The sequence below is a fragment of the Martes martes genome (assembly GCF_963455335.1).
Source record: "Martes martes genome assembly, chromosome: 13".
Classification (NCBI taxonomy): domain Eukaryota; kingdom Metazoa; phylum Chordata; class Mammalia; order Carnivora; family Mustelidae; genus Martes; species Martes martes.
In genome coordinates, this window is record NC_137901.1 from 55977467 (window position 1) to 56002417 (window position 24951).

Below are 24951 nucleotides of genomic sequence, written 5' to 3' on the forward strand. Positions count from 1 at the left end.
AGGCAAAGTCAAATCCAAACTCCCAGGAGTTTGACATTTAACAGGGCTGACTTTTTTTTTTTTTTTTTTTTTTTTTTTTTTGTCTCACATGGGAAGATGAAGAGAAGTTTAATCTCAGAAAAACCAGAGGGGGTGGTGAGTGAAAGACCTTCACAGGGTTTTGCTGAGTTCCATTTCCATAGCAATGGACTTAAGGTGCCCTTGACAAAGACAGAGGTTTTCACTGTAAGAGGAATAAAGGGGATGAACCAGCTAGCCACAAACACTGTCAGCAGAAAACAGCACCTTGTCAGGCTCTGCCTACTCCTCCCACAAAGGCTCCTTTAAGGCTTACATTCCGTGACACCGTGGGTTTTGATTCAGCACAAAAGTTTAGTTGCGGAGACAAAAACTATGATTCATTCATCAGGAAGTATTTTTCTTTTTTGTTGCCAGGGGAGACAATTTAAATACCTTATCTGTTGAAAACATTATTGCATTTAGACAAAATACCAAAGCTCCTCAACGCACACACACGTATTTTGAAAATTTCCCATCATTCCCACTGCCCTGGAAAGGCACTACCCTTCCACCCTCCTTCCAGATCCTTACAGGAGTGAACGAACTTGAAGGAAAGTCAAAAAGCAAATATGGCTTTTAAGTGGAATACTGACAGCCTGTTGAAATAAACTGCAGTCATATTATATTTTGCTTATGTCATGTATAATGTGTACAATGTTTATATCATTTGTTTAAATACCTGAAAACGTCAAATAATTCAACATTTCTCTAACCAGCCAAATACTTCCAAAAACCATCAAAATTTCTGCAAACCCTTCAAGGTCTTAGTTATTTTTTCCTCTTTCTTCTGCCTGTGCTTTATTATATAGATTTTCCTTGCTTCTGCTTTAAAACTTCGGCATCCCTATTGAGGGATGTGCCTGCGGTTGCTTCAAGGGTACAAAACCAGTGGCCTGACCGTTGGTTTAATGCTTTGTTGAAACCATCCTCAAAGTTTCCATAATTTAAACAGAGGGCCCGCTATTTTCATTTTGCATTAGTTCTTCATGTACCTAGTAGTAGCTTTAGTCCAGGACTGTCCTCCCTAGTGCCCACGTCCCTCTGATCAAATCATTCGGCATTCAAGTCACCACCTGTAACCGAACACCAGTATGCGTTTACACCCCAAAGTGGCCAGACCCACCAGATCACAGCTCCTCTTACTCCTGTACATTCCTCCATGAACATCTTCCAAACAAAGAAATCATTTGTGATATCGCCCACCTTGGAGACCAACCGTAGACAAATACATTTAACCATGAGAGTAAACACTCCAATCAGAAGGACACAGACTCAAATGATCTCCGTGACATTCTCACTGGGATTGATAACACTGTGTTTTCTCAGTTTCAGTACCATTGTTTGTTTCTGAATTCACGCTACCTCTTTCAATGGATGTATACATTTAATGCAATCGTTCCTCTATTTTTTTTTTCAAAAAGCTGTTACGACGTCGAGGATGTATATGAGAATTTCCTTCACTGTCTTTCCCGTTCCTTGCCTCACATCCACTCTTCTTCACTCAACTTCAACTTTTCCTTTAACTTGCTCAAAATGCCCTTTTCAAGGGCATCAACTTCCATATTGCCCAATCCAACCTGCAATTCATGTTCAGTTTACTGGACCTTGCAAGAGCTTCTATCAAAACTGACCTTTCTCTTTTCCTTAAATCCCACCTTCTTTTGGCTTCTATCCTATTACAGACCCTCAGTTCTCCCTCTGTCACAGGAACTCGGTCTCTCTTAGCTGGTTGTCCTAGACTTCCACCGCAGCAACCGATTTCCTACGGAAAGCCCAAGATGGCCCCGGTCTATCCTCTTGGGGAAAAGGGTGAAGAAGTGTACTTTCCCAAAAAGTAATCTTGAAAAACAAGAGAAGCCACCTAAAGTATATTGAACTTGGCTTTTCTACTTTGTGTACTCAATGCTTCCTTGTTCAATACTATTAAACCTAATTTAGATAGGATATAAAAAGGCATCACATGTATGGGGCATGAATACACAGGCTCACGGAATTAGCGAAATCCCAGCATGGCCGAAATAAAACCAGCAGAAGTGGAACAGGGATAGATGCAGGGCCCTCCACATTTCCTCCCAAATCCATCGGCAAACCTTGGGGAAGGTAGAAAAGATATTAGGGTCCCTTGTGGTAGGTAGACATAATATGAAAACAGTACTATGAAAAAAGCTATCCTGATCCAAGGTTGAATTAATAATGCCATGCTATTAAAGACAGAAGCTGACCATTAGCATCCACAAATTTGATTATTATAATTTAGCTATGCCAAGATATTCGAAAGCCATTCTGCACTCAACTGTTGAGAATCACAGTAGTGCTTCCATGTTGCCATACACAGATCGCCTGGCCGTCTTGTTAAAAACAGATTCTGACTGCAGATCTGAGGCGGGGCTGGGATGCTTCATGGCGGAGCGTCTCCCAGGAGCGGCCACTTTGGTTTCGAAAGATTAAATGAACTCTTGGGTTGTTTCTAACTCGAATACCCTGAGGCTGGCTAATTCAGCCAAGCCTTGGCAGAAAGATCAGCAGACTGATTAGTAAGATCACACCTCCCCCAGTACTTTTCTGTCACTGTTTAACCAGAACTCCAAACTCCCCAGCCTCCATTCCAGTCTTAGGGACACTGGCCAACTATTTCCAGAGGGAATGGGGTACTTCAGTGAAACAGAGGCTTTTGGCTTACCGTAGAGAGGAGGGAAATCTTCAAGAGTTCCAGGATTAAAGACATGATAAGGCAACAAGGTCAACCGAGCATTAACCAGGGAAATCTGTTAAACCAAACCAGTGGTTTAATTCCTCTGCTCTGTTCCATCCGAATGATGCTGCCACTGGCCTGTGGCTCGGACACAGTGAAAATGATGTTGTTGAAGACACGGTGAAATGCTTACGGCATAATGTTAAAATTTAAAAGAAGGCTATTTATATAGGACAAGCTAATTCTGACAGAGAGTCACACTTTAAGCCTGAGTGCCACAGGCTGTTAATATTCTAACCAGGTATCTTTTCAGAGAGGCCTGTGAGGAAGGTTTTGCACACGGTGGGGAGAGGTGGATTGGAGAGGACAATGTGACGTCTCTTCCCTGGCTGCCTCGGAACCTTGCATTTGAGCTTCCAGGAGAGGGTCTAGGTGATAGAAGGAGAAGGAAAAGTTTGCAAAACGCCTCTGAAGTCAAAAGCCAGGCCTTCACAGAAGGTGGGGCCAGCTCCCCAGTCTGGTAAAGAAAACAGCTGGAGAAAAGTGGGGAAGGCCAAGAAGACACAGTTCATCACCACAGCAGTACTCCTGAGGCTCTCTCTTTTTTGTCTTATTAAAAGAAGATTTTTAATATTATTATCCTTTTATTTTTTATTTCATCCTTTTAATTTTATTATCCTTTTATTTTATTTTTATTTTTTATTTTAAGGATATTATTACCCTCTTTATTTTATTTTTAATATTTATCCTTTTAATATTATCATCCTTTTATTTTTTATTTTAAGTTCTTCTCTATATTTATATGCTATTATGATAATCTAGGCAAGGCAAGTTTGTTTGATTTCCACATGTTAGTAATGAAGAAATCAGAACCCAGGCGGAACCACATTAACAGGTTACTCTCAAATAAACCACACTGACATAAATCCTCCATAGGCCATTTTGTTTAGAACAAACCAGTAAAAACCCAATGGCCCATCTTTACTACACTCTCCACACCAGTGTGCACACATTGCCCATTCTAAGATTTTTGGTTTGAGTTCAAGCTGCAGGTTCCTCTCAGAGGGTTTTCCCCTTCCTCGGCCCGCCTTTCCTCATCCTTCCCTCCCCTTCCCGCACCTTAGCACAGACCTCCCTCTGTTTCCCCCGCTCCTCTGGCTCTCGCCCCGAAGAAGTTGGCAAGTTTAGGGGCCTCATTTGTTCCCAGGAGAATGTCAGCCCTTCTTCCAACTTCTGGGGCCACGATCCCAGGCTGCCAACACAGCAATTCTTTAAATGCGGTGTTCATTTCCTCGTGGGGACTGCATTTCCCACGGAGTTCTCTTTTGCTTGCTTGTGCTGACAAGTCAGACTGAGGATGTCCCCTGAGGTCTGACTCACGAAGAACATCTACTTAAGTGTGAGTGGTAACTAGCATAATATCTGAAATTTACTTCAAGATACTTCAGTATAAAGTGTGATAGTCGTGTGTGCGCACGCATGTGTGTCTCAGGTGAAACTACTCAGATGCCGCTAGTGTTAAAACTGGCGAGATACCTCCCGGGGCAATCAGCTGGTACTCCAGTCAGGAACACTGACCACATTCCAGAGATGCCCCCCATACTCTCTGTTCTCTGTCTCTGTCAACACGGGCACTTTGCTAATTAGCAGGGTAAGTATCAGAAATGTGTCATTAGGGAAATCAGTGGGCTGTTAATGGCATGATAATAGGTAATTACCAAGGGACTCTCACCAGAGAAATTCATGGTGGTCAAGGTACCCACATACATTAAAGTATCTTAGAGAGACTTCTGGCTCCAGCATGGAAAAGAGGTTGACCAACCATCCCCTGGAAAAAAAAAATTATGTAATTGGGCAAAATGGTTGTTTTAAGAATAACCATTTCAGGACTCTGAAATCAGCCAAAGACCAACAAAAAATGAGATGCTGTTCTTTACCTGTTCCCTATACAAAGCTGCCAGGGTTTCAGGTAAGACCATGGGGTGAGATCCACCCGCTGCCTGGGCTGCCCCACCCTCACCCAGCTCCTCGCCACCGAGGAAGCTTCTTAAGGCAGGGCAAGCATGGCCATCAGCAGCTTCAGGGCTGGGGTCTGACCGCAGGCTCCCCTTGGAGCGGAAAGTGGAAACACAGTGATCTTGTTGTAAAAGTTGTAAATTCAGTAGAAAACGAATAAATGAATAAATGAATGGGGATCATTTAAGGCCCTCCTGGCCTGAGGTTGCAGTCCCAGAGGGCAAGCTACAGACAGCTGGACCAGCCAAACACATTGACAACAATGTCCTGGAAACATGAGCATCAAAGAAGGGCATGATCAGCTCTCCATAGGTCCCTGGGTGTGTGTGTGTGTGTGCGCGTGCGCATGTGTGTGTTTTTAATTGGAAAAGAAGAAAACACTTAAGAATTCAGCAAAAGAATTAAGACCAACACATTGAAAACTACAAAACACTTCTGAGAGAAATGAAAGAAGACCTAAATGAATGAAGTGATGTATTTTTCCATTGGAAGGAAGACTCGGTGCTATTAGACAGCAATTCTCCCCACACTGTTTATAGATTCAGTCTCCGTCCTATCAAAAGCTCAGTTAGCAACTTTTGTAGAAATTGACAAGCTGATACTTAATGGAAATACAAAGGGCCTGAAACTGTCAAAGCAATTTAGAGAAAAGTAATCAAAATTGAATGTCTTAAACTACAAATTTTAAAACTTACTATAAAGCCTAAGGACTCCCGACAGCATGGTGTTTGCATGAGAAAATACACATGAATCAATGGAAGAAAATAGAATCCTGAAATACACAGTTACATTTACGGTAAAGTGATTTTTGGCAAAATGCCAAGGGAGTTTTGTCTTTCCGACAAATGTTTCAGACTACTGTATATCCATAACATGCAAAAACCGAATTTAGAGCCTGCCTCCTCACCACGCATAAAAGTTAACTCAAAATGGATCACAGAACTTAATGGAAGAGCTAAACTTGAAAACTTCTAGAAGAAAATAGAGGATAGAGGAGAAAACCTTTGTGACCTTGGATTGGACAAAAATTCTTAACTATGACACCAAAAGAACAGTCCGTAAGAAGAAAAACAAATTGACAAAATGGACTTGAAATTAAAAATACCTTGGTGCCATGAAACACACTGTTAAGAAAAATCTAGGGTGCCTGGCTGGCTCAGTCAGTAAAGCACATAAGTTTGTAAGTTTGAGCCCCACATTGCTTAAAAATAAAATCTTTTCTTTAAAAAATTTTATTTATTTATTTGACAGATCACAAGTGGGCAGAGAGACAAGCATAGAGAGAGGAAGAAGCAGGCTCCCTGCCGAGCAGAGAGCCCGATGCAGGGCTTGATCCCAGGACCCTGGGATCATGACCTGAGCTAAAGGCAGAGGCTTTAACCCACTGAGCCACCCAGGTGCCCCTTAAAAATAAACTCTTAAAAAAAAAAAGAAAATCTAAAGACAAGCCATAAACTGAGAGAAAATACTTCCAAATCACATTTCTGATAAAAGACTTATATCAAGAAAATATGAAGAACTCTTATAATTCAATATTCAAAAGACAGAAAAACCCAATAAAAACCAGGCAAAATATTAGAGTAGACTTTTTAAAAGATTTATTTATATTTATGTTAGAGAGTGCACGAGTTGGGGAAAGGGGTCAAGGGAGAGGGAGAAGCAGACTCCCCACTGAGCAGGGAGCCTGATGAGGGTCTGGACCCCAAGACCCTGAGCTCATGACCTGAGCCGAAACCAAGAGTTGAACACTTAAACGACTGAGCTACCCAGGTGCCCCTGGAATAAATATTTTTACCACAGAAGATAGATGAATAGCTAGTAAGCACATGAAATATGCTCAGTAAATTATAGGGAAATGGCAAGTAAAAATGCAAAATGCCACTTCACAGCCACCAAAATGACTACAATCAGGAAGACGGTGTGTAGCGTTGGTAAAGATGTAGAGTGACTGCAATGTTCATACACTGCTAGTAGGAATGCAAAATTGCACAGCCACTTTGGAAAAGAATCTCATAACTACTTTAAAAAAGTTAATGTAAGGGGCTCCTGGGAGGCTCAGTCAGTTAAGTGTCTGACTCTAGATTTCAGTTCAGGTCATCATCTCGGGGTCACAAGACTGAGCCCCAGGTCTGGCTCTGTGCTCAAGACAGACTCTGCTTGAGATACTCTCTCTCTCCCTCGGTCTTTCCCCTCCTCCCCATTTCTCTCCACACCACAAAATAAATAAATAAATAAAATCTAAAAAAAAAAAAAAAAGGTCAACACAAATTTACCATATAACCTGTATTCCACTCTTGGGAATTTCACTCAAGAGGAATGAAACATGTCTCTGGGAAGACCTGAATGCACATGTTGATAGCATTATTCCTAACAGTCCCCAAATGGAAACAATAAAATTGTCCATCGACGGGTGACTGGCTAAAAAAAAAAAAAAAAAAGGCTACCTACACAAAGCTATCATCCTCAGCAATCAAGTATAACAAACTGCAGATACATGCCACAACCTAGATGAACCTAGAAAATATTATGCAAAGAGAAAGAAGACAGACACAAAAGAATACATATACTGCGTGGCTCTATGCGTATGAAATTTCCAGAAAGGGCAAATGTAAAAGTACCGAAAGCAGATGATTGGTTCGGGCTGAGGTGAGGGTGGAGGCTGGGACTGACTACAAATGAACGTGAGGAAGCCTTTTGAGGTCTTGGAAATATTCCACACCAGATTGTGGGGACAACTGTGCAACACTCTAAATTACTAAAAACCATTGCACGATACACACCCAATTGGTAGGATTTTATGGTATGTAAATTATACCCCGACAAAACTGTTAAAACATGTTGGAGTTTCTCCTCACCCTTGCATTGTACGGGGTGTAAAATCATGCAGGCTGTAGCCTCCATTCTGAAGGATGGGGATGCCACCTGGGGCTTGGTCCCTCAGATGTCTTGGATCCAGACAGTGTTTAAGGAAGGGTGTGTACCATGTGACGATTCAATGGAGAAGTCTGCGCTCCCAAAACAACAGAAGGCTGCAACTCTATCGAGTTCATTGCATATGGCCTATGACCTGCTTTGGACCTGACTGCTAATTAAGGTACGTTAATAATGTGTAAGCTATGCACTTGGCATCATCTAGTGGGTTAGGTTGTCAGGGAGCAGTGCATCCCCATGCACCTCGAGCTTCTCAGTAGGTATGATCATTCGCCAAAAAAGAACCCAAGCATTTTGTATAACAAAATTGGTTTAGGTCAGCTGGTAACAGAAACCAACGCGATGTTTATTTTCTTCCCTGGCTGATTCCTTCAAATATCATTTTGGAAGTATTTTCCGATTCAATTTGAAATTATTTCCTTTACAGAAGACTGAATTACGCCCAAATTTTCAGGGACGTTTGAGCACCTCAATGAGGCATATCTTAAGTCAGTCAATTTTAATAACGAAAAAGAAACCAACAAAGTTAGAAACCGCTAAAGACACAGGAGATGTTATGCTCACATTTCTAAGGAGAACAGGCCATGCTTTCATTCAGTAAAAAGTGATTTTTATCAAACAAAAATCCATCTGTGACATAAATTCTGTATGCCTTTGTTCTGTTCCTGAGAAGAGAGGATGCCTTAGCTCGGAATGCCTGGAGGAGAGCAGCTGCTCTTCCCCTTAAACAAAGTGCTCCAATGGCAGGCAGGTAGCGTTCCCTTAAAAAAAAAAAAACCTCAACTATGAAAATATAACTACAAGAGCTAGTTAACAAATGCCAACAAGGCTAAAGTTACGCACCATAGAGTATCCTGAAGTTACACCCTTTCCAAGGAACGCCCACTGCTACAGGAATGTAGACGTGAATCGGAGTTCTCGTTCTGTTTATGGCAATATTATTCTAATGCAACAAGTGGGAAGTATATTGGTGTTTGAGGCCTTCAGAAGCAAAAACCTGTCCCAGATCAGAGCTGAGAACACACTTACTAGGATTCTCTGGGTACTTCTCATGTTCATTTGACTATAAGCACTGGAGGTACAAAAACCATGGGTCACCAGTATGTGGAACATTCTAGTAAGTACTTGCTGTGTGTGTGAATATGTTGCTACCTAAATTCGGGCTTTTAGATCCGTATTGAATATTCGCCACCAGGCATTATTTTAATGACAAAAATGTAATCTGTGTTTTCTTTGTGCTGAATTGTAGATGGGAAAAAAAAAAACAAACCCAACAGATCAATAACTCCTCTAGTTATTCAGCCCCTCCTGATTCCCAGACTCGATGGCTCTTCTCTCTCCATATTTGGGTGCTATCTATGAGCACAAAAAGCATCTGGACTTCTCATTTCCCACACTAGGTGGTCCCTGATCCTGTGTTCTGGTTTAGAATGTGAGTGAAGGTTTTGGTCCCCGAATGTTGGTCCGTCCTCTGCTCTTGTTTAATTACCTGGATTCTTCCTCATTCCCTGTCCCAGAATCCTGTCGCCGGGCTTTCTTGATCTGGCAACCTGCTGTCCTTTCCCTGCTACTGCTTCCCAGGAGACGGTCCCTCTGCTCAGTGACTTCCCTGACCCCAGCTGGCTGTCTCCTGGATCCCTAAACCATGCCCACTGGATTCCTTTCTACTTCTGTTGCTTGTCTGCATTGGGCCCTCCATTCATGCACCCAACTAGTATTCAGAGAATTGGCACGAAATGCCAGGCCCTGTGCTGGTGATCAGAAGTAAGAACAAAGCTCTCCGCCCCCCAGGAGAGAGAGGCAAGTTAACAGTTACGAAACGCCAGGTGGCAGGTGTATAAACAAATTGCTATGGAAACAAGCAGGTGAAAAGCCTGAATGACGGGGGTTGGGGAGGGAGCATGTCAGAGAGGCCACAGACTTGCCATGGACAGTGTGTTCAAGGCTCACAGATGCGAGCCTCCGCGTCACACTGCGGGGAACCAGGTATCTCAGAATGGCCAAAATAGGGTTGGCATTGGGAGAAGAAGCCATGGACGGGTCTGAGCACAGAGGGCCCTGGAAGTTCTGCTCACAGAGACTGAGAAGCCGTTCAACAGGGGTGGGTGACACTGGTCAGCTCCACGGTCCCTAAATTCACAGGGACTCTGGATACCAACAGCTTTCTGATCTCTTATTGGCCACATGAGACTTCAACTCAGCCCCTGTCGCTGGATTGGGGCTTCCTGGCCCTGAAGAGGGGCCCGGGTCGAGACTCTAGTTCTGGCCGGTCTGCGGTCAGTTAGTACAATACCTCTCCAGGTACCCTGAACTGGGAGCTGGTCTGCAAGGTCAGTGCAGGGGTTGGGTCTGGCATGCAGCGTATGTGGGCTATGTGTGGAGGGAATGTGATGGGGGGGGGGTGCTGGGGATGCAGAGGGAAGAATGGCTCTTATTTGGGGGCGTGGATCTAGAAGGGAAATAATAAGCCAAACATGGTTGGGGTAGCAGGAGGTGACAACTTCTGAAGGAAGGTAGGAAAAGCAAGTGCACAATGGATGATCAATTAAAGACAAGATCGGGGAAGGATAAGAGAAGTAGGTGGATAAGGACAGCTAGACTTTGTAGTCATCCGACCTGAGAAGGTGAAGCCTGGATCTGGAGAGAAGTAGGTGGCCCAGATAAACCCAGAGAAAAGAGTATCTGTAGTTTGTCCATTTAGAGGGGGTCGGGAGGGAGGGACATGCCTATATATAGAATGGATTTAGGAAATTTTGGATGAATTATTTAAAGTATGAAAAAGTAATCCAATCAACCAACCACTCCACCCTACAAGGCCGGACCTTGCCCTCAGATAGGAGGGACTCTAAATGTCATATTTCATGAGGAGAGATTTTAACAAAAGAAGGGGCTTGATACACAGCAACGTCAGCAAACGGAGATGAAAACTGTGCTCGTGTAATCAGAATCGCGGCAGTTAATAAGCATCAGCTGAGCACTTACTAGTGACAGACGCCTATCAAGGGACTCCTGGGACACAAAGAAGGGACCGTCTTTCTCCGAGCAATGTCAATGACACAGGCCATGACAGCAGGGATCCCTCACAACTTTGAAGTGCTTGGTATCATCCCTGCTTCCCGGAGGAGTGGGAATCGCATGAGACATGAGGCGAGCAAGGAGGGTGCTTGGATTGGAGCGCTTGGTATCTGCGCAAGGCATTAGCCTCCAGGCAACGGCAGATTCAGGGGCCCCCCGTGTCCCCATCTGCCCCTATGAATAAGGTAGGGACGACCACCAGGTGCAGCATCCCTTTCCCAAGCCTGCACTGCAGTGCGATCGTGTTCACTGGCACAGCAAATTTCATGTTAACTTTGTGGCTCTCAACCCTGTCTGCACAGCAGAATCCTCTATGGAGCACTTTTGAAAACTTTTTTTTTTTAAAACAATCTATGTATTTATTTTAGAGAGAGAGAGCAACACAGGTGTAAGGCAGCGGGAGAAGGAGAGAGAAACCCAAGCAGTCTCTGCACCAAGCTTGGAGTCTGACGAGGGGCTCGATCCCAGGACACCGAATTCATGACCTGATCCCAAACTGAGACAGATGCTCAGCCCACTGCGCCACCCAGGCATCCCACCCTCCCGGGGAGCATTTTTAAAGTGCAAATGGCTGAGTACCACCCCAGACCACATATGGGGTAGGACCTGGGCACTGATGTTATTAAAATCTAATGTGCTGCCTGGAAAGAGAACTTCTGTACCAACCGTGCCGCTTTACCTGGAGCACGCTAGGCCAGCGGGGGAGATCCGAGTTTCCCAGAAAAGAAAGGAAGCCCAAGGAAACGGACATCCCTTAACAGGGTGTCTGGTGTGGAAGCTGCCTCTGTCACTCCAGCTAATGCGGAACGCCTCTCGGCCTCCCCGTCTCCCGCCTTTCCCTGCTCCACAACTCGGCCTCCTCGGGTCAATGTGAACCTATGTGACTATAAGTAAACAAAATATAGATGGTAACACCCATGATTGAGACTTTAACCCTTCTATTTCTGCTCTGCCCATTATCGCTCATGGAGAACATATTTTTTATATATGCACTTTTCAGTTCTGTGGACTCCAAAAACAAGTCCACTAAAAATGTCAAGAAGTGCCTGGAATCATAGCAAGGAATGCAGCTGAGAATGGAGTCCTCGAGACACACTAGCCTTTGTGCATCCTGACTCAGGGTCCCAAGATATGTTCCCTGCATGAATGAATGAATAGGCAAACACAGGAACAAAAATTAGAAACATGGAATAGAAACAATCTCACCAGAAAATATTATTCCCTACTCCAAGAAGCTATTAACTATTTAAAATGTCAACTGCCTTTAAGAAAAGTGATGGAAGCTTCCAAAAGCATTTCACATGTTAGTGAATATCTCAAACTCCCTCCACCCCACACTTCCAGAACAAAAGAATGCCCGTGAATCCAGGAGCGTGGTTGTAAAGAATTGGGAAAACTAGATTGTGTACAAAAACAAAGAGAGTGTTTGGGTGAAGGAGGTCAGAAGGCACAAACTTCTAGCTGTATTTATATAAATATCATATGTTTATTATATAGAATTACATGCACAAGTCCTGGGGAGGTAATGCACCGCATGGTAACCAGTTAATAATACCGTGCCGCACATTTGAAAGTTGCTAAAAGAGTAAGTCTTAAAAATTCTCATCACAAGAAAAAAAATTTATAACTGCATATGGGAATGAATGTTAACCACGCTTATCATGGTGATCATTTGGCAATATATACAAACATCAAATCATTTTGTTGTACATCTGAAACTAATATGTCAGTTGTACCTCAATTAAAAAAAAAAAGCCAGAATTAGAGATTCAGAATAAAGGGGCTAGAAGGCTAGACTGGGAATTGTGAGGGTGGGGAAAGAGCGCTAGCCCACCACAGGACACGGTAACAGGGACAGATGGTAAGCCCAGTGGCAGAGAGAGTGGTGGAAATAGTGATTTAAACTAGAAACCCAGAAGAGTCAGCTTGAAGACCAAGCAGCAAGTTGTGCCTTTCAAGTCCTTGTAGCTCTGGATACCAAAATGGGAATAAGGTTTCTGGAGACACAGATCCCAGATCCCACGCTGGGCTGTGAATGCTAATCCCTTCGGGTGAAATGAAACATAGTGGTCTAGAGGAACTCATGCCCAGCACAGGGCCAGGACTCAGGGATGGGCTGGCAATCCAGGGGCTGGGTAAGGGTTCCATGGTTGTTAAGCTCTGGAGCACTTGTGGGTGTCCCGACTCTCCTACTGCCAAGGGCTCAAGTCTGAGCCCAGGAACTTTCTACCCTCAAGTTATCCATGTATTGAAAGAAAAGCTGGGAGCTAAGGGTTTGATCTTTGCAGGAAAGAAAATCTTCTTTCGGACCTTGACTTACAGAATTCTAGGCAAGCCATCCAGAAAAGGACCGGACAGCATCTTCTTTATTGTCATAGAGAATTTCCTGAGGTTCTTGTAGGAAGTTAAGGGGCAATGGAACAAGATGCAGGAAATACTTCAGGCAATGGGGAAGGGAGGGCATTTTCTATATATGCTCATAATCTAAACTCGACATTCCCACCAGCCACGCAGGAGGCTCTCTGGCGCGAGAATTTGAGCCACACGGCCTGCTAGGCCGACCGCTCAGACCTCAGAGAGTTCAGGAGTGAAGAGATGCAAACTTCAATGCCTGACTTATCACAAAAAACAGTGCAAATACAGACACAGTCCGGTTGGTTGGGGTCATAATGACAAGGCTGGCCCAGGGCAGTAAGCAGCAGGCCGTGCATGGGTGGTCAGGCTAGGTTTTAGGTAAGAAATGGGGGTGCAATTCAGATAAGGAATAACATGAACAAATCATGCAGCTGCAATCAGAAAGGAAGGAGGCACCTGGGATAGAGAGAGGCGCGGCTAAGTCTAGTAGTCCTGGCTGACCGGAGGGATCATGGAGGGCCATGGCTGTGGCAGGACTGGAGCTGGATGAAGCCGGGGGCACAGGATGAAGGCAGGACTCCAGCAGCATGAGCCTAACTGCAGTGTTAGACCAGTCAAGGAGAAAGCGTGCAAGCATCAGACAGTTACTACAAGCAGCTGGTTATGGGGACGCCTGGTGGCTCAGGCGGTTAAGTGTCTGACTCTTGATCTCAGCTCAGGTCATGATCTCGGGGTCCTGGGATCAAGTCCCGAGGTGGGCTCTGTGCTGGGCATGGAGTCAGCTTAAGTAAGATTCTCTCTCTCCCTCTCCTTCTGTCCCTCCCCTTTTCTCTCTGAAAACAAACAAACAAAAAAGTGGCTGGTCATAGTCAATTCAGACAGCAGGTGATTATTCGCCTGGTAAGAGGGAGAAACGAAAACTTAAAAAAAAAAAAAGTCAGAATTTTTTTAAGGGAAAGAACAAAAATTTGGCAGGACAATTTGGATAAGGGGACAAAAAATGTAAAGGCAGACCAAGCCAAGGGAACAGAAAGAATGTCATGAGCTTTGGGAAATCGGGAGGGAAGACCCTGGAGCAGGTTCCTGTGCTGGGGCCCCCAAGGCAACAAGATAATCACTTTTGTTGATAAAATCCTGTCACTACAAAAAGGTTGGAAGACTTTTAAACGTGTGCCATATAATAATCAGCATTGTTATGTGAGGACCCCCTTCTAAATGTTCTCTTTTAACTACAAATGGTCGGCTACACTGTAGCATCTTTATTGTCAGAAAATTTCCTGAGGTTCTGGCAGGAAGTTAAGGCGCAATGGAACAAAATGCAGGAAATACTTCAGGCAATGGGGAAGGGAGGGCATTTTCTATATATGCTCATGATCTAAACTTGACATTCCCACCAGCCATGCAGGAGGCTCTCTGGCACAAGAATTTGAGCCACACGGCCTGCTAGGCCGACAGCTCAGACTTCAAAGATAGTTCAGGAATGAAGAGATGCAAACTTCAAATAGTAAATTCAGAAGAGAAAAAAAACAAAAGTGGGCATACAAGCCGAAGCTGGGATCTGATGTATTTCCACACGCCGCAGTTTCTGGATGAGCACTCGGAGATAAATGCTTACCTAGGCAAGAATGTCATCCATCGGGCTGACGGGGATTCTCACTGCCTCCATTGTCTGTCTCCTGCCCCCAAGCAAGACACACATGGGCCGGCAACAAGTTAACCCAAAGAAAGCTCTCCTGATCCAGCCCTGAAAACACAAAGACTCAAGTGGAGGGATTCTGAGCTGTGAAATCGGTACTCTGAGCACAGACTGTCACCCTCAGCATCGAGTCCATGAAAATACAGTGAACCCAGCTGTCTCTGTCTTGCAGGGGGCTTCAGGCCGAAACAGCTCCCAGGCTGGCATGTTCTAACAAAGCCCAAGTTCATGACCTTAACTAAATTACTTCTTATAAAGGTTTTTTTTTTTCTCCTCATTAATTTTGAAATGCCTTTATTTATTTACTCAATTGTCCATGAAGACATTTTAGTATTTGGAAAACAAAACAAGAAAAAGAATTATCTGCAAGCGTGTAGATAAGTTACAGACATCTTTCTCCGGAAACTATAGTTTCTCTTGGTTGTCCAAACATTTCTAAGGAATGTAACTAAAAACATCATCTAAGGCCCAAGATGGAGAGTTCTCTCTGGTCGTCTCCATTTAATCTCTGCAGACTTAACTTTATTCACTGGGAATTATTTTCAAAAATTAAATTTTTCTGTGTCTACCATAGGTGTTCCAGTAACAAACCACACTTGGTTGGTAAAATAAATAACACACTGTCTTAAACTTCTAATAGAATTATTCTCAAACTTGACTTCTCTATATCATGAATCTCCTAAAATACATTTTTAAAAAATATTTACTGCATAAAGAATAGCTTGTTAATGCACAGTAAACAAGACGTTCAGAATGAGTACAGAGTACAGTGTCATGAAATCAATTGGTGACCTAGTTTTTAAAGTCCATAAGATCTAGGAAACACTGCTCTAATACCTTTCTGTCAAAGACCATGTTGGAAGGGACAAGTTGAAGGTGACAAGTTTACAAGTATGTACATTCATTAAATGATGTATTAATTCCCTGCAACAGGTCCACTGAAGTATTAGAATATGGAAGGGGCAGTGGAGAGAGGAATATTGGTCCATGTTTTGTCAGGAAATGAGTGGGACCTCCCTTACACTGTTAGAGAAGAAGTAGGTTTCTACTACCAAAGAAGTAGCTTGCTTTTGAGCGTTCCATGAAAAGATGTCCATGGAAGAATACACAAGAAGCCAAAAGTAGTGGTTACCTCAAAAGAAGGTGACAAAGGTCAAGACTTAACCTTTTTCTACAGACCCTTTAGTACACTTTGAGTTTTGTACCATGGACATGGATTACCTATACAACAAAATGTTTTGAAGTTACTTGATTCATAAGCAAAGATATTCGTTTCAATTTGGCTCAGGGAAGATAGGTGGCTATTCACTGCTAGGAACTTTGCAAAGCAATGACCATGCAGATATGGATAAAATGTTCCCCCACAGGGGCGCCTGGGTGCCTCAGTCATTAAGAGTCTGCCTTTGGCTCAGGTCATGATCCCAGGGTCCTGGGATCGAACCCTGCATCGGGCTCCTTGTTCAGTGAGAAGCCTGCTTCTCCCTCTCCCACTCCCTCTGCCAGTGTTCTCTCTCTCACTGTGTCTCTGTCAAATAAATAAATAAAATCTTTAAAAACAAAAATGTTCCCTGCCCAGTCAGTGGGTGAGAAAGATTGGTCAGCCAATTGTTCACGCCACCATGATAAGTGGATATATATGACAATAGCGATAAGTGGAGAGACCGTTCGGAGTTGAGGGAAGAGAATACTTCAGCATCGGGGGACCGGGAAGGTTTCCCAGGGCATTCAAACCCAAACAGCAGACTTGTCTGACACTTCACAGCCTGCGTGCAAGGAAATACTAGTTGCCTATGAGTAGGTACAAGTGTCCTAAATAATGCCCCTCAGCTCTGGGATAACAGGCCAGCCGGAGTCCCAACCCCCTTGGTTTATCCCCCGTGTGATGCACATCACTGTTATTTTGTATATACATATGAAAAAGTGAGGGGTGTGGGTGGCACCAGTCTGAGCCCCTAGGGTGGTGTTTCTAGAAAAATCACAGAGGCGGCCGTGCTGAGAAGGGAGATGAGGGGAGGAGGGAGGTTTGGCGAGAGAACCATCACAATATTTCATGGGAAAAACAAACAATTCCTGAGCCTAGTCAGCAGTGGGGACCAAAAAAAATCAGGACAGATCGCACAGACTTTCAGGAGGTAAAATCAACAAGCCCTTAATGAGCAAATGAACGTGGGCAATGAGAGAGGGAGGGGTGCCCAGGATGGTCAGTGCACGTGACAGGCTTAACAGTAAGGGCCATCGCCACAGATGCTATACCTGTGACAGACAGTATGTCGTGCCCAACACCATGCCAATATTTTCATGTGTTATTTAATCACGTGAATCCTACCCATTTTATAGACAGGAAGACTGACATTCAGAGCTGTTAAGGTGTTAACCAATGTCATGGCTCATCAGAGGGACAGGCCTGGTATTTAAGCCCAAGACTATTTGATTTCAAATTTTGAAACAATTACGCATCCCCAAAACTACAGCTCAGAAGAGGGCCTCCCCCATAGTTCTGTGTAAAATAGTAACAATGATGCTCCCAGATAAAATATTTTGAGGGCTACCCCTGTACTAGACACCTTTCTGACACTTTTCTTGCATTGTTTCATTTCATCGTTAATAGCCTCTCCAGGGAAACCTATTATTCCCAGCTTGCAGACGCTGACACCAAAGCACAGGAAAATTAACTTGCCCAATTTCCCCCAGCTAGTGAGGCCAGAGAATAAAACATCTAAAGCTTAAAGGTATAGCTTGTCACCCCTCCCCCAAATGTACCATAGATGATAATGAATATCCCTAGGGCTTTATGAACAAATTATTATAAAATGGTAGAGTGTTTCAAGGATGATTACTTTGAAATAAGTGGGCATTTAAACATTTTAGGATACTTGGTTATAGAGCAGTGCAGTTCTAAGAATGGCTCCAGACATTACCATATCTTTGTGGCATTTGAATTCTTTATGACACTGTATTAACTATAGCAGTAGGCTTCATATTTAATGTCTGGAAAAGAGGAAGGAAAAAGGAGTGGGCCAAATCCAGGATATGCAAATGGTGGGCAGTGATGTTTTTACTACACATATCCTTGTTTCCAACTGCTAAGGCCAATATTTTTTTATTGGCACTTATGTGGCAATACAGCTTACAGAAGAGAAAAGTGTGCCTTTGAAATCCCTTTAGGCACACATACTCCATACTCTGGAATGATACATGCTAATTCGAATACTATGCCCTGTTGAGAATGAAGTCATGTTCTTCTAGTCATACAATAGATTTTTTCTCTCTCTCTACTTGGAATGATCTATTTTTACTTTTAAAAAAGAAAGGATGATTTAAAACAGAAAAGCTGATGAGCCAACCTGTGATGCAATTATAATTCTATATTGTAATCATAATTCTATATTGCCAGCTGTGGACTCAACAAGACACTATTTTAAGAAACATACCACCTCTTATTCTAACCTCGGGGAGTAACTCACTTTAAACAGGTTACATTTCAAGGTCAGTGAGCCACTGGGCCCTATATTGTGAGTTGTAAGGTAATCCATAGAGACACAGATATTACAGAGGACTGCTAATAATCTGAGTGACTGTTAGATAATAATCATTTTTTTAAATGTAGGCACCAATTAGCCAACTCAGCAGTGCCACAGGTCAGCTTGATTTTACTACGACCAAATCATACCATTTCACTAACCATTTATGCTATATATGTAGAGCACAACTTATTTCTTTTAAAGATTTTATTTATTTGACAGAGATCACAAGCAGACAGAGAGGCAGGCAGAGAGGAGAAAGCAGGCTCCCCCTGGAGCAGAGAGCCCCATGTGGGGCTGGATCCCAGGACCGTGGGATCATGACCTGAGCTGAAGGCAGAGGCTTTAACCCACTGAGCCACCCAGGCGCCCCCGAGCACAACTTATTTCTTAAAATGAAAACTCCCTCAAAGGTGCTTGTTAGGAAGGATGGTGTTGGCTGATGGGGTGGGGACAGCAAATATGGAACCGGTGTGAAAGACTCAAAGACTCCCCTGGTGGGTGGTTTTGCAAGGCATCTTAAGCAGGAAAGCCCCATGTGGTCCCACTTTCTCCAAACACCATTCATAACCTCCCACGCCAAGTGCTCAGCTCCTAGGGGCAAGAAAAACATTCCCGGCATTGCCTCCATCTAGGACTTTCAATTTCTTAAAACAATAAAGCTGAACCAAGTGGCTCTCTCCCCACCCTGTGGGAAACTAGGACTCGCTCACTTTCAGCAACCAGAGAGAAAGGAGCTGGGCTCGCAGCGCCAAAGCCTTCCCTCCCTTAAAGGCGGGCTCCTTTCTCGCACGCATAACTATGTAAATTCCCTCTATGTCCCAGCCCTACTCCGCGCAGAGCGGGCGCTGGGTATTCAAAGCTGTGTGGCCAGCTCCGGTCCAGTGCGCTCATTGGGAATGCCTGAATGAATGAGATGGACACGTCTCTGTAGAGTTCACAACTCAGCACAATGCCCAAACATACATTTTTCCCACGAGGGTATTTCGCATTCCGCCTACCTATGTTTGACCTGTATTTATTTATTTTTTTAATGAAATGTGTATTTGTAGGGATGTGTCCACGGTCAATGTTGCGCACATTACGATGCAGTCAACAAGTATTGTGACCGCCTAGCCAACTAGAAAGCGACGCCGCCAAGACTTCACCGAGAGTCCACTTGATCGAGTCGGGGAACGGAGTGGTCCGCAGAAAGGGAAACAGGGCTTCTCTTTCTCTCTGGCATTGATAGAAGCCTTGAAAATTCGCTTGGGGTTTCCGTTCTCCCCAAACCTTGCCAGGAGAAACACTGCACCACTGCAGCCAGCGAGCGTGCAAAGTCGTCCCTTCGTCACCGTCGCTGTCACCCCAGGGTGACCGCGGTCTAACCCCGCACGGGGAATGAGCCGGTTTGGCCACTTCGGGGGCTGCACAAAGAGCGCCCTTTCGGAAGGCGCATCTGTGGCCGGGACGCCGCGGGCGGGCAAGTACCCAGGGCTCAGGACAGCCGGCCAGGGGCCCGCTTCTCACCACGGTCTGTCCCCACAAGCCCACCTGGGCCGCGAGCGGCCCCGAGGAGCCCGCCCTTTCCGCGCCGCGGACCAGCGGGCTTTCCACCGCAGGACAATGAGGGCGACTCGGGAGGACGCCTTTCCCATTCATTCCCCGCGCCGAGTCAGCAGCCCGCACCCCTGCCCGCCGCAGCCCGGGGACTGCAAGCTGGGGACCTCTGCGGGGGTCGCAACCCCCCTCCTGCACCCCAGGACCCCCGGCTCCCCCCACCCCGCACCGCTCCCGTCAGCGGCGCTCCGGGTCGCAAAAAAACGGAGCGGAACCTCACTCCCCACCTCCCCACCCCCGAGCCCGAGGAGTTTCAAGCCCAAGGGTCGGAGGAGCCGGCTGCGTCCATCTCGGGTGGCGTCCCCAGTCCTATCCCGCCCCACCCGGGAGACGCTTCGTAGGGGCCGCGCGGGAGCCCCACGTGTGCGATTCCCCCGTCCGAGGCGAACGAGGACGCGCGCCCCCACCGAAGCAGCGGCAAAGCGGCCGGCTTTGTCCCGCAGCTGCCGCCGCCCGCCGGGGGACTGGGGACCGGGGCTCACCTCTCTGCTGGCACCGCGCGGCGACCCAGAGCAGCGAGGCCAGGAGCGCGACCCCCGCGCCGCCGCCGCCACGCATCTCACGGCCGCCGCTCGCGTGGGCTCTGGGAAGAAAGGCACCGCCACGCGCGGGGGCTCTCCGCAGAGCGCGAGTCCGCCGTTCCCCGCCGGGCTCCGGCCTCCAGCCCGCGGGCCCCTCGGACACACCGCCCCCGACCTGCGCCGCGCCCGCCCCTCCCCGCCCCCGCTCGCGCAGACCCCTCCCCCGCCGGGCCCCTCGCTCGGCCCCTGCGACCCGCGGGGACCCGCCGCTCCAGCTGGCCGCCGGCCCGGCGCGGTGCTCAGAGCGTCCCCCACTCGGGGGGTGTGGCGAGGTGACCCGCTCCGAGCCGGGGCGGCGGGCGAGGGGGGTAAGGGGGGGGGGGCGGAGAAAGTGGCTGGGAAGGAGGAGAGAATCTGCTGAAGTTGGCCCGAGCTGGTGAATTCCGAGAAAGCATTTGCCCTGTTGACCCTTCCGGCCCCACGGCGGCTCTGCGCCCCCGCCGGGCCCCGGGAGCCGGGAGGACGCGCCGCTGCCCACACCCGCGGCACCTCCGGGCCCGCGCCCCTCCCGCGCCAGACGCTCCCCGGGCCGGCGGCCGGCCTCCCCTTTGGAGCGCGACCAGGGTGTAGCTGACCAGGGTCCCTCTCCGTCCGACGGTGGCCGGGCCTCCTGTCTCCTGGCCGCCAGCCTCCCGGACGGGACTCGGGGCTTAGCTGACCAGCCTCCCCCACTGGCTGTTGGCGGAGTTTTGTAAAGAGTTTTCTTCTGAAAATGAGTTGCAACTTGTTTCTCACTTTGTCTAAGGAAGGCGAGAAGGGTCACTTGGACTTAATTATTAGCCTACACTTACCCCTTACAGCTGGAGGAAAAGGTCCCTTTTTTTTTTTGGAAGTTAGTCTACAAGAGTTCAACTGCTTTGTTCTTTTTTTTTTAACTACATCTGGTCCCTGTTAAAGAGCTTTTAATTTCCTCTTTTTTTTCAATTAAAAGTATTCATAACACTTTGTAGATCTCATTCTCTCACGATGTAAACAGAAGACATACTAAAAGCCACTTAGTACCAACCCACGTCCTCATTTTGTTTTTTGTTTTTTGGGGTTTTTTTTTTCTGTGTAGGGAGATAATTTTATCTCATTGTGTCAAATCAATTTGACAACTCTAGCAATTCCAGTTTTTCTGAAGATACTTCCTTAAGCACTTAGTGAATAAAATATTACTATGTTAGCAATTATTATTTTTTTTAAATCATAGAAGCAAAGAACAAAAAGGTAGAGTTGAGGCCTTTAAAAAGGACTTGCTGTGGGGTGTCTGACTGGCCTAGTTGGTAGAGCATATGACTTTTGATCTTGAGGTTGTGAGTTTGATCCCAGAGCTGGATGTGAAGATTGTTTAAAAAAAAAAAAATTTTTTTTTAAAGGATGCCTGTGGTTGAATGAGAAAGTGCTCGTCACAGGGTCAAATTTAAAATACAGTTTTTTAAAAACTATTAGAATATTTAAGTATTAAGTATCAACTAATTCAGTAAATTGGTATTTAATAACTAATCAAGTCTCAAAACTTTAAATATTAAATAAAAATTGTCTTTCTGCCCTGAAATAACTGTGTCCACACAGACATTACACACGTACACATATGTCTTTTAGAGTGTCTCAAGCACATTCACATTGGTTATCTTATGTGATATTTCCAATTTTGTGAGATTCTGCCCAGCCACATTGGGGCCAAAGGGTCTGCCACCTTTGAGCTGAGGAAATGAGTTCAGGGGTTTAAGGTGCCAAGGTGAGCAAATGTCTAGGCTAGAGCAAGCCTCCAGGTCTGGTTTCTGGTTCAGACTTCTCCACATCACTGCACTGAGATCCTCCATGGGAGGATGCACTGCATCGTCCGTGGGGAGGATGAGATCAAATGCAGCGGGAGTAATCATAAGGGGTCATCTGTCTCCCTTTTGTCCTGGGTTCCTAGAAATTCAGTTCAGACTCCAGCCAGACCTTATCTTTGAACTGCAGACAAGGAACTCATTTGTGATTTGAGGAAGCAAAGGGTCAGCACACTTGGGGAGTGAATAGGAGACATCAAAATGTGCAAGTTGGCCCAATTTGTCATTCCTCAAAATTAAGCAGAGATAATTAAGGGAAAAAGAATTTACAAAGCCAATTTAATGAACAAGCTTAGATAAGATGGAAGAGTAAAAATGTCACAATTCTACATGTCTTATAAAAATAAAAAACGACTGCAGTACAAATTTGCCTATTCTTTAGCACGCTTCGATAAATTAGCTACGACACCATGAATGTTCCGGGGGTGGCCGGTTCAAGGTGAAAATGAGATAAGAATGTTTACGATTTGTGAGAAAGAAGGAACTCCGTTCAGGCAGGCATATGAAGACATGTGATTCAAAGCCACCTATAAAAAAATGACCAGAGGAAATGGTCAATAGTTAAGTGGTTAAGTAGTTTATAGTAAATCAGTGTGACAGTCTATTACATAGGCATTCTTAAAATATCAGACTTAAAGTTTACAAAAAGCATTGTGGTATATTCAGTGAGAAAAGCAAAATTCTAGACAATGTGGGCATTCCAATTGCCATTTTATAAAATAAGCACTCATACAAATAAAAAACTAGAAAGCCTCATACAGAAAATACAGTTGTGTTCAGCTGATGAGAGGTGAGTGGTGGCATGGAGGTTAGAAGTAGTGATAGGGGACTTGGACTGAGCTCACAGGAAGCTCACATTCTTCTAGCTCACTTACTGGAAGAAACATCTTGGGCAAGTTCCTTCATCTGCAAAGTAGAGGTAAGAGAAGACAGACATATTATGGTCCTCATCTTTTTTGGTGGAATGTTCAGCCTGGCAGTTAAGAGAGAAAAAGGTAAAGAAAAAATATGTATAAAATAAAAGTTATATTAAGAAACATCAAATGGCAGAGAGATAGGATGGGAAATCAAGCACTGAGTAAACAACCTAGAGAGGTTTTACTGAGGTAAAATCTTCATCCCAAAGATTGAATGGGCCACGGCACCTGGGCAGGCACCGTGGGTTCAGGGGCCGACTCTAGATTTCTTTTTCTTTCTTTCTTTCTTTTTTTTTGGGGGGGGGGGATTTTATCCATTTATTTGACAGAGAGAGAGAGAGAGATCACAAGTAGGCAGAGAGACAGGCAGAGAGAGAAGGGGAAGCAGGCTCCTTGCTGAGCAGAGAGCCCAATGCAGGGCTCAATCCCAGGACCCTGAGGCCTTGACTTGAGCCAGAGACAGAGGCTTTAACCCACTGAGCCACCCAGGCGCCCCCCAACTCTTGATTTCGACTCAGGTCCTGATCTCAGGGTGTCAGCTTATCCTTGATCTTGCCTGAAAAATCGATGGAGTTTTTAAAAATATGCTGATTTATACTCCCCAAAGATTCTGATTCAATTGGTACCAGGTGCAGCCTGGATATCTAGATGTTCTAAGGCTCTCCAGGTAATCCTGATCTCCTGCAACACAATTTTAGAAACACCGAGGTAGATTTGACTGATTCCTGCGTGAAAGGCAATCCGGGTCTGATTATTGGTGGCTGGGCCCACTGGAGGACCCAGCCTCAGAGCAGTATGGTCCCAGGCAAGAGGATGAAGCCCTGCCTGGCAAATGTTTTTCCTGCGTGGCCTGATATCCGCACAGCAGAGACCCAGCCATGATGCCCAGAATAAGGGGCAGGACTGTTTCTCCGGAGGTAGCTCTAAAGGAATTGAGGTTCCAGGCAGGGACTTGGGCCCAGGAGCATCGTGCCAGGATCCAGGAAGCGGGCCTGGAGTACAAAGCTGGGAGCTTGGTTCTAAGGAAAGAGGTGAGAGGTCAGTTACTAAAAGTGGGTTATGGTGTCAGAGTCTGATCCAGGACAAAGCTAAAGAGGCTGAGTACAAGCTAAGCTCCTTAAGGGCCCATAGCAAGGCATAAGGTGATTAGGACACTCAGCCTTAGGCACCATTGAGAAGTGGCAGGACAAGGAGACCAAGGAGGCAAATCAGGAGTAGTAGGCAGAATAATGGCGCCCCAAAGATATGCACATGCTAATGGTGGGAACCTGGGAATATGTTACATTACATGACAAAATGGACTTCATAGCGGTGATTAAATAAGGATTTTTTTTGTAACTATGTATATTTCTTCACGCATAGCCCCAAACTGGAACCAAGTCATGTGATATGTCCATCAATAGGAGAATGGATTTCAAAACTGTAGTCTATTTTACAACGGAATATTACTTGGCAATACAACAGAATGGACCACTGACTCACGTGACACGAATCAACTTCAAAAACGTTGTGTTCAGTGAAAGGAGTCAGACACAAAAGGGTATTGTATAATTCCATTTAAGAGAAGTTTAGCAACAGGCAAAACTAGTCAGAGGAAAGCAGTGGCTGCCTATGGAGAGTGGGAACGTTGACGGGAAGGGGACAGAAGGGAAACTGGGGTAAAGGAAATGTTTTATGTCCTGAACGGGGTG

General features: G+C 45.4%; 1 protein-coding gene across 1 annotated transcript in view; it reads right to left on the minus strand.

Moving 5' to 3' along the window:
- Positions 1-20503, minus strand: part of LAMA1 (laminin subunit alpha 1) — a gene marked incomplete at its 5' end in the record, with an annotated part of 156939 nt that extends 136436 nt beyond the window's left edge. The window contains one exon of the mRNA XM_080821508.1: positions 20428-20503. Within this exon, the coding sequence (XP_080677634.1) occupies positions 20428-20503 (76 nt within the window). The remainder of the gene's footprint in view (positions 1-20427) is intronic.
- Between the last annotated feature and the right edge of the window lie 4448 nt (positions 20504-24951).